The 10,710-nt window shown below is 40.2% G+C and overlaps 1 protein-coding gene across 1 annotated transcript in view; it reads left to right on the forward strand.

Moving 5' to 3' along the window:
• LOC109228352 (putative protein phosphatase 2C-like protein 44) overlaps positions 8,079-10,710 on the forward strand; it is a 3,257-nt gene continuing 625 nt past the window's right edge. The window contains exons 1-4 of the mRNA XM_019393502.1: positions 8,079-8,350; positions 9,065-9,373; positions 10,162-10,420; positions 10,514-10,671. Coding sequence (XP_019249047.1) covers positions 8,315-8,350; positions 9,065-9,373; positions 10,162-10,420; positions 10,514-10,671 — 762 coding nt within the window. The 5' untranslated portion in view covers positions 8,079-8,314. The remainder of the gene's footprint in view (positions 8,351-9,064; positions 9,374-10,161; positions 10,421-10,513; positions 10,672-10,710) is intronic.

Here is a 10,710-nt window from a genome sequence, read left to right on the forward strand (position 1 = left end):
GCCGACTCTTTGATTCGCAAAATGATTAGAGCAGGGTATTACTGGGACAGCATGGAAAAAGATACTAAGGAATTTGTCAAAAAATGTGACAAATGCCAACGGTTTGCACCGATGATCCACCAGCCCGGAGAACAACTCCACTCGGTCTTGTCCCCGTGGCCTTTCATGAAATGGGGAATGGACATAGTCGGCCCTCTACCAACGACCCCAGGTAAAGCTAAATTTATTTTGTTTATGACTAATTATTTTTCTAAATGGGTGGAAGCACAAGCCTTCTAGAAGGTAAGAGAAAAAGAAGTTATTGACTTCTTCTGGGACCACATCATATGCCGGTTCGGGATACATACCGAGATTATATGTGACAATGGAAAATAATTCACCGGCAGCAAGGTGACGGAGTTCCTCGAAGCACATAAAATAAAGAGGATCTTATCAACACCATACCACCCAACTGGAAATGGACAGGCCGAGTCAACAAACAAAACTATCATTCAAAACCTGAAGAAAAGGTTGGACGATGCAAAGGGAAAATGGAGAGAGGTCCTCTGGGCATATCGAACAATATCGAAGTCTAGCACGGGGCTACTCCGTTCTCTTTAGTATATGGCTCCAAGGCCCTTATCCCTGTCGAGGTCGGAAAAACCTAGCGCCAGGTTTCGACATGCATCGAAGGAATCAAATCACGAGGCTATGAATACTAGCCTCGAGCTATTAGATGAAAAACGAGAAGCAACACTTGTTCGGATGGCCGCGCAGAAGCAAAGAATCGAGAGATACTACAATAGAAGGACCAACTTTCGACACTTTGGAATCGGGGACATAGTTCTACGAAAAGTTACCCTCAATACTCGAGACCCGAATGAAGGAAAACTAGGCCCGAATTGGGAAGGACCGTACCGAGTCCTCGAAGTTGTCAGTAAAAGATCTTACAAACTTAGCACAATGGAAGGTGAACAACTGCCGAACAATTGGAACGTGTCACTACTCAAACGATACTATTGCTAAGGTATGAATGTATCTTTCTTGTCCATTTGAATTTGAAACTAACTCATTACAGGTGTTCGATCGAAGCTATCGAAGGCACATTTTTACACTAAGGCCTTAGGTTTTAAAGCATGCGTTGCACTCTTTTTCCCTTAGATAGGATTTTATCCCAAATGGGTTTTACCGGTGAGGTTTTTAACGAGGCAACAACTATATGCTACCTAAGGAGAACTCAATAGTATCCAAGGCTTCTTTTCAATCAACCTGGAATACTGGGGGGCATCACCCTCGGAGGTCATATTTTTGAGGAAAATACTTCACGCCTAAGAGGGCCTCGATAGGAGAACTTTGTAATGGGCCAAATGGTCAGATGAACCGTGTCCGTATAGAATAGTCGAGCCCCGACGGCAAAACATGTACGCATGTATCAATCATTCAAAGAATCATTCCTTCTACATCAAAACACTCTGTGTCTCAAAGAAATCTACTATTATACGAGCTCTACACTTACAATTCTACAAGAAACGGCCCAAGGGCCAGGACGCAAATACACTCCGAATACTCAGGGACTGTCATCGATAGTCAACACATCCGAGTCATCAAAAACTCGAACTCATAAGACCTCAAAGAGGCCTCGATATAAAGGCCAAGGCCATCATACTCGGGGACTAACCTTTTGAACAAGTTCGAAAGGTTATCGGGAAACAAGTCCAAGAGACATACCCGAAGGCTACGGCCATATTAAAGACTACGGTCATATAAAAAGGCTATGGCCGAAATAATGCGGCTCGGAGACATCCGACTTCCACCATAAATCTAAAGGCCTTTAAACACTTTGAAAAAAAAATCGGCTAAATCAGGCTACCCTCGGCAAAAACAAAAGATAAAGGGCTTCGATAAAATCAGCCCTCGAATAATTTAAAGGCTTCGATAACACTAGCCTTCGAAAAAATCTCAAGAGGTATTCGATTATGTTTACACAAACAAATTACTAATAAGGTTCTGATCCGTCGAACCTTCGAAAAACCCAATGGGTACAAAAAACACATGCTAAGGCATAGATAAATTTTTACTAAGTCTTTTAGCCGAAAAGAGGGAAAAATTATAGCCGCATTAGAGGCCGAATTGGCCCAACTTAAAAGAGCCTAAGGGCCAACCTAAAAGAGCCTAAGGGCCGATGTAAAAGAGCCTAAGGGCCAAAACATATAGGGTTCGAGACATTGCTCTCACTCAACCCGGACTCAAGAGTCCCACCATCCCGAGCTCGCATCAAATCAACTTAAGCTTAGCTCGAGGATTAACAAAATCCTTAAGAGGTATTCTGTTATAAAGATCGCCCATTGATCAATAAAAAACTAAGGGTTTATTATATTCTGAATTCAGGCCAATACTCGGACTGATCGTTAAAGTTATAACATCAAATGAAAACGAGACGAAATTATCGAAGATGAAGCAAAGAGATCCTTTTATAAGATGTGTTTACAAGAGATATTTTACAATACCCATGAGGTGTCCATGCACAAAAACACAAAAACAAAATAAAGAAACCTAAATCTACTCCGGGGCCACATCTTCGGCAGCTGCATCTTCGGGAGTCGCATCTTCGGGAACCTCCTCCTCGGGGACTTCATCTTTGTCTCCTCCGCTCTCGGAGCCACTAGCTGAATCCTCATCATCAGAAAGCAAAGCGGCAGCCTCTTCTTCCAAAGTCTTTGCTTTTTCAATGTCGGCTGAGAGGTCGAAGCCGCGAGCGTGCACCTCCTCGAAAGTTTCTCTCCGAGACTGTCGCCTGGCGTGGTCGAGTGCACATGATAGCTTAACTTCGGCCGCAACAGAGATCTCCTTTTTCCCCGGTGTTAGCTGCTTCAGTGTCAGCTCGGTACGAAGATACAAATGCCTCTGCATCAGATTTGGCCTTTACAAGCTCATCAGCAGATTTAGCTTCGAGCTCCTCGATTCTGTGGCTTCGAGCCAGGCTTTCCTCTTTTACACTCTGAAGCTGGCGTTCAATTGAAGCCAGCTGCTCCCGAAGAGTATCTTTCTCCGAGGCGAGACGGTCCATGCCTTGTCTCCACCCTAGGGTCTCGACCCCCTTCATCTTGAGCTCCTCTCGGAGCTGCTCCACCAGCTCGCCCTTTTGTTGAGCCTGCAAAGTTGAAGTGTTAGCCGACAGATCGGGCAAATGCATAACAAAACTTCAAGGGTATATTACCTTTTCGATAAGCTCGGTCTATTCTTGATAAGCCTTCGCCAGTTCGGCTCGAAGGTCGCTGATCTCCCCCTCCTTTTTGACATAGAGGATCTTAAGGCCGTCCCTCTCTTCCGAGAGCTTCTTAAGCTCGGCCTCACATCGAGCAAGCTCAGTTCAAGACTTGGAAAACGCTTCTCGATGGAGCGTCACAGCCTTCATAAAAAGGAAAAAGTTTGAGTCAGAACAACAAGGATAAAACGCAGGCGTGATCCTAAGGGCAGAAACTTACTTGTTTGAAGAGTCGCTGGGCCTCATCAAAAATAAAAGAAGCATCTGGGTCGGGATCATCTTTGATCCCTGCAAGGCGAAAGATATCGTGCCCTTCGTGGCTCGTCCCCACATCAGGAGTTCGCATGTTCCGAGAATCTCGAAATTGCCCCTCGGAGAACTCAGGACCAGGCGGCGATTCATCCACGTTAATTACCCCAAGTGATCTACTCGGGCATTCTCTTCTCTTTGAAGGGCCTCGGGACCGGGCCCCTCGGTCTCACCCTCCAAATGACCTCCAAGACGAGGTGTTCTTTTGCTGCCCGATGGCTTAGGGACTTTGCTCGAACTCCCCTCGGAGATTTCTTCGGTCCTAGAATAAACTGCATCAGCCACCATCTGTTCGGCAAACTTTGAAGCGTCAGTGCTTTCTCTTTTCGAACTACCAATAGGCAGTCATCATCTTTCCCCTCTTCCTCCTCGTCTCGAAGGCGTTGGGCCGTTTCTGGAGATAGGGCCACAGTATCGACCTTAGGCTTCCGAGCCTTGCTTTTCTTTGGCTTCGGGGAATTTGCAGGCGACCCCCTCTTTCTTTTCTTTTCTTTGGAAGGCTTTGAGATCTCTTCTTCACCGGGCGGGGGCGGCCGCATAGCAACGGCGTCTCCAAGGCCTGCATAAAGACAAAGTAAGTATTTCACTGAGAAACACAAGCAATCAAACAAGAGAACTCACCATGGTTTTTAGCCTCCCAACGACCTTTGGCCAGGTCACGCCAGCTGCGCTCCGCGTACGAAGAAGTAGAGGCCAGTTTCCAAACCCAACCTTCGAGGTCCGGGATCGCACCAGGAAACCAAGCAACAGCTACACCATCGGGATTAGACCGAGAAAAAGATGAGGTCGAAAAAGAGAAGGGAAAGCAGGGTATAAAGTCACTATTGATAAGCATGTACTTACGTTTCATGTTCCACTCCTCGGGGAATGGCATCCTATCACCAGGAATCAGGTCGGAGGTCCTGATTCAGACAAACCGGCTCATCTATCCTCGATCCTTGTCCTCATCAATGCTGGAGAAGAGAGATTTCGTGGATCGGTGTTGCAGCTTTATCAGGCCACCTCGATAAAGACGAGGGTTGTACAGCCTGATCAGATGGTCGAGGGTAAAAGGCATCCCCTTGACCTGGATCGAGAAGTATCTGATCAGATTGACGATTTGCCAGAATGAAGGGTAGATCTGGCCAAGCGTCACTTGGTATCGTTGGCAAAAATCAAGAATAACTGGATCAATGGGACCCGGAGCTGGATCGGCAGGGCCTAGCGTGAATGGGTAGGTATACACACTTAAGTACCCTGCTTTATGAGTAGTGATGTCCTCTTCAATAAAGGGATCACTACATCTTTGTTCTCCCAGTTGCAGTCCTTTTTCACCTGCTCGAGCTCATCTTCGGTTATCAAACAGATGTATCGGGACATGGGCTCACATCAGCCTGGTGTCGACGCAGGTTTTTCGATTTTGAAATCGAATGTTGTTTCACACGGCGGGGGAATACACTCCTCGATACGAGGTGGCACCACCGTTTTACTTCTGGCCGGCCGCAATGATGAAGAGGTTTTTTCTTTTTGGGGAACAGATTTAGATGTTTTAGCCATTATGGCTTGGAAATTCAAGAGAAGAGAAAAGGGTGATGATGAAGTAAGAACAAATTGAGAGAAGGGTGAACTTAGAGAAGTCGAAGGAGCTTATGAGATTTTGAGAACGATTTTAGAAGTAAAGTTTGCAAAATTGTGAAGTTGGCCTATTTATAGAAGTCGCTTAAGCGTATTGGGGAAGCCAAATAGCCGACTGTCAGCCGCCCCTAATTAATGACATTGGGAACTGCACGAAAGCAACCTTTCAGTCACTTCAGCCGCTGACATCATGAGACTGACATCAGGATCAAGGCGTCGGAACATCGAAGATCAAATCGTTTCTTATCGACCTCCTCTAAGAAACGCGGGACTATCTGTATACGGTCAAAATCATATGCCTTCGATCTATAGGCTCGAGGGGTCGTCTTAAGACCGAGTTCAGGCAAGGTCGAGTTCGAGCCCGATGGACCAGACTCGAGCTCGAAGATAAGATGCAATGCCCGAGGATCGAAGTACGATGAATCCCGAAGCCGAGTATGCTCGACCCCGAAATAATACTGTTATGGATCTCCAACAGAATGAGCGAGATTCCTGCCACGTCCCCAAAATCATGGCTCGAATCCCGGAATAGAATTGTATGATTCCATATTAGGCGGTTAGACAGCTGTCCCAATAAGATTCCTTACTGTAAATGGAAATGTACCTTATTTAGGGTTCACCTATTATATAAAGGGGACCCAATCATTTGTAAACATCATCTAATCATTGGCAAAGAATATATTATCCTACTTTTCTCGTTTATTGTTCATCAGCTATCCTTTAGCCTTATTGTTCTTACTTTATTGTTCTTGGTTCATCTCGAGGTCACTAAGCTCGAGGTCGAAACTGCTTAAGTAACACTGGTTTGATTACCTATTTCTTTCATTTATACTTCATACTTCTTGATTATTAAGTGGTGTTGAACTAAATCACATATCTTTAAAAATAATTGTTACTCGTATTTTCGAGGTAAACAACCCGAACTCCCTTCGCCGAAAAATTACACTGTATATATATGGTAAAATCTGTTTTTACCTCAATATATTATATTTTGAATTCCTTTGTCACAACCCAAAAACAAAGCTTAGTGGTTAAGGGGGTTCAAAATCTTTGTGAGGTCACTGGCTCAATTCCCTCTAGCTACAATCTCTTCTAGTTTTTATCTTTTTTCTTTTTTTGAACCATGACGGAAATCCTGGCTCCGTCAATTACTATTTTCTCTAATACTCTGTCGATGTAATATTTTATTATTATTTTATTTAATTTTTACTAAGTAATTTTGAAATAAAGATATACACATTGAAATGTTGAGAAAACCAACAATCCTTAAATATTCACTACTCAAATTAGAAACATTATCTTAGTAGTCCTATATACGTGTGACATGCCCACGCCTCCTATTTGTTCAGGGCGGGAGGTGAAGCAGTAATGACATACCGATAAATAAAAGATTTATTATATATGCTTAGCGAAAAGAATACTTTTTGATACACCTAGGACAATTGAAGGGATGTGGCCAGTGGCGGACGCACGTGGTGGCAAGCGGGTTTAACTGAATCCGCTTTATCAAAAATTAATATTGTGTATATGTATAGATTACGATTAAAGCTGTATAAATTTTGTATAAATATTTTATTTGAACCAACTTGACAACTACTATTTTATGACTAAAGTTATGTACTTCTAAGATTGAATGCTTGTACAAAATCCTGGGTCCGCCACTAGACGTGGCGCAGCTTGATAGCGCGTTTGTTTTGGATACAAAATGTCACCCATTGAAGACCTGTCAGAAAACAAAATACTGTGAAATAGGATGAAAAATAGAGTAGAATCATCTGCTTTGGTTAATTGGTTCGATTACTTAATGTGACAATAAATTTGGATTACTTAAAAGGTAATTATCAAAAAAATAAATTTTTATTAATAACTTTTACAGGAAGAATATGTAGGTAATAGTTAAAAAGTGATGTTTATACGTGAAAATTAAAGATAAGATAACCAACTCAATCAACTAAAAAGTTCAAATCAAATATTTATCGCAAATATTGGTGTTTACATCATAAAAGTTTTATAAAGGTAAATAGTTTTTATTTATTTATGATTTTCCCCATATTATATTTCTTGTTTCATTGTGCAAGGTGACTCCACAATGTGTACATATCATAGATGACTATAAACCGTTCTGGAATTTCATCCTTTTCAAAAAATTAAATTTATAGACTTGATACTCCATAAAAAATAACAAAATGTAGCATTTCAGATTTTAAAATAGTTTTTATAAAGGTGTGAAATCTTTTGGTCCAAGGCATAAGATTTGAGATGAAAAAAAAAAGGCATAAGATTTGACCGTTGAAAATAGCCAAAATCTCAAATTGGATTACCTATATTCACTTAATATGGTGAAATTATCATATAACACAAAGTAAATTTTATAGTCAAATCTTACGTTCTTCTTTCCTTTACGCTTTACATCTTATTTTATTTTTATACTATAAAAAATTAAAAGGTGGTGTCAATGATAAGTAAATATCACCGTCCTGTACCTTCAATTTTTATAACATTGCTTAAATTTACAAAAGTAACCATCTCAAAGCTTGCTCTTTTTTCCACTTCTCTTTTAAAGAAAGTTATTGGTCTCATATGGCCATATCTGTAACTTCTTTATATGATGTAGTAGTTTATTTAGATAATGTGCAAGAATTTAATTTTTATGTATTGCTAGTTTGGGGAAAAAATCATAATGGTTAAGAGTAAATTGACTGGCTCTAATAAGTTACTAATCCTCTTTTTCAGGTTAACATCTCGTGCTTTGTATAGGTATAGTCAGCGGATAAAACTTAAGCCTATTTAGATAAGATAACAATTTCTTCCCCCAAAAAAAATTTACTATTTAACTATGGTAAAAATTCTTTTCTTCCTTTACCAAAATTATCATTCATTCTTCTTTTTATCTTTTAATATTTTTGAAAACTGCATAGATAAGTCTTAAAACATTAACTCTTTCTCAACATCATCAAACTTAACGAAATTCTATTTGAACAAGAAAAACAGAATAAAATCCTATTGCCTAAGAAAAATCCCCCCTCTCTCTCTCTCTCTCTGTCTCTTTTATACATTTTTTGTTTTCAAAATATTTCCCTTTTATTAAATCTCAGAAGATTGTTAACCAGAGTCAATTGCCATTTTTGGATTTTGAGAGCTGAAAACATGGGGTTCAAGGATTTTCAACTCAAGATAGCCAAGGTACATTGCTTCTTTAATTTCTCTAAATGTATACATACTTTTTTTAATCTTTTATACTTTAGTTATCATTTATCAATACGTTTACAAAGCAAAAACAAAAGAAATGACGATTGAATGATTATAGATTCACTTTTACATCGAAATTTTCATTTTCTTTTAATTGTTTCACCCCAAAATGCACGATTATATACCCTAATTTGAGTCCATTTACCTCTTGTTACAAACCTTTTTTGGGACATTTCTTCTATATTTTTTATTTCTATCGACCACCTTTGTCATAAGGTTTTAGCATGGTTTGTTTTTACGAGACAAATACAATTCTGGCTATCCTCTCTTTTCAACTTTGTCAGCGATGTTACATTTTTAGGGCAAACAAAGTCCTCACTCATATTCCGCCAACAACTGTTGTATCTTATAGACTTGCTTCGCACCTATGTCAAAAGCCAGTTGAGGCTCATATATAGAGTTTGGTATATTTGTTTGTTACGATTCAGAGCACTAGGCAGAAATTACATGTATAGGTAGATCATGCATGCTAGTTTTTCAATCTCTTATAAGTCGTTTACTTGAAGGGGAGCCTTGTTGTCATGTGACCAGGAGGTCACGGGTTCGAGCCGTGGAAGGCTGCGTACGTCTGGCCCTTCCCCGGACCCCGCACAACTTAGTACACCGGGCTGCCTTCTTTATAAGTCGTTTACTTGTTGTATTTGATAGACACTTCGGCTGAGAAACTTTCTGGCCAAAGAAGAAGGATACAAGAAGAGAGAAACGAACAATGGGAAGAGGCTTTCATGGATGATGCCTATAACTCATGGATATTACGTGGCGGAGGAAAAGCCGTTAGGCGGCGGAGCACCACCACAAACACCTCAAAATAACCAAGTAGAGTGTGATAAAGTGGTGGTGCAAAGGGAACAAGTAGAAGAACAAGAGTGGTGGTTCTATGGAGTTTTTGATACCCGAATTGGTGGCGGAGTTACCAAGTACCTGCAAACTCATTTGTTCGACGACAATCTTAACGAGGTAATTAACAAACCATGAAAATAACAGGATTACTTACTTGTGATCGCCACTATTTGTTTTGTTATTTTGTGTCAATGGTCATGTTGTTGTTGCCTGTGAATTGTTTTTATCTGTTTAAACTTGAGTTAAGAAGATTTACACACAAAGAAGGCTATATGGAATCTCATAAAGCTTTATCTGTTATTATCTCAAAGTGTGTTTAATCTGTTTAAGCTTGAGTTAAGGTTTACACATAAATCCGGAGCTAAAGCTTACAACCTTAAAGGGGTTGTTTGGTATGAGGATACGCAAAAATAATCCTGGATAAAAATTTAGTATCGCCTTATCCCTTATTTGATTACTAATCATGGGATAAGTTATCACAGGATTAAAAATAATATCGGGATAACTTATACCTACTAGAGGGTGGAATGTAATCCCAGAATAAGTTATCCCAGGATAAAACAGTAAAATTAACAATTCCAGGATTAATACAACATACTAAACAGTCAATAAGAAATAATTCCGGGATAACTAATACCAGCATAACAAATCCCAACATAACTTGTTTTCAAACCAAACAACCCCTTAAAGTCACTGCAACCTATGCTGGTAGAGTTGCAAAGTATAACTAGGCTAAGACCATTTAAAAAGAAAAGAGTTGGATAAATAATTTTGTTCCTCTTATGTATTTATCAGAACAAGGGGATTATATATGAAAGTTGATCTGACTATTATAGCCAAGAGGCACATAATATGGAAAATGTATTTAAGAGGTTTAGCTCATTTTTTGTGCCTATTTATTTCAGTCACAGATGAAGAAGAGAAGCAAGGAAACGTTGAAAAAGGCACATCTGCATGCAAAAGCTAAGGTCAGGGAAACAGAACAACTAGAGAAGATCTGGAACATGGGTTCAGCTTCAGCAATAGTCATCAATGGAGAGAAACTAATACTTGCAAATATGGGTGAATACAAAGTAGTGGTATGCAAAGACGGTGAAGCTTTCGAAATTAACAGAAGGCAACAGCATACAACAAAGTCACATTGGTCGCATAAATTATTTCCAGGCATGATAATATATCATCCTTTTACCCCTCCTTGTGAATTTTCATTTTGATGTAGAAACTATAGCTGAGTTGATTGTTTTTGGTTCATATCAGTTGTCGTCAAATGCTTACCTAAAGGAAGAACAGCCTCGGATTCTGGAAAGGGAGCTGCAGCTAATAAGCCTTCTAAAAGCTCAGAACTTGCTGTTGGCTCTGAAAGAATTGATCGAGATATTGAATTTGTTATCTTAGCTAGTCCTGGCATATGGGAGGTAAAGTTCAATATCCAACCCCCCCTCCACCCACCCAAC

Source organism: Nicotiana attenuata, chromosome 6 (assembly GCF_001879085.1).
Source record: "Nicotiana attenuata strain UT chromosome 6, NIATTr2, whole genome shotgun sequence".
Lineage (NCBI taxonomy): Eukaryota > Viridiplantae > Streptophyta > Magnoliopsida > Solanales > Solanaceae > Nicotiana > Nicotiana attenuata.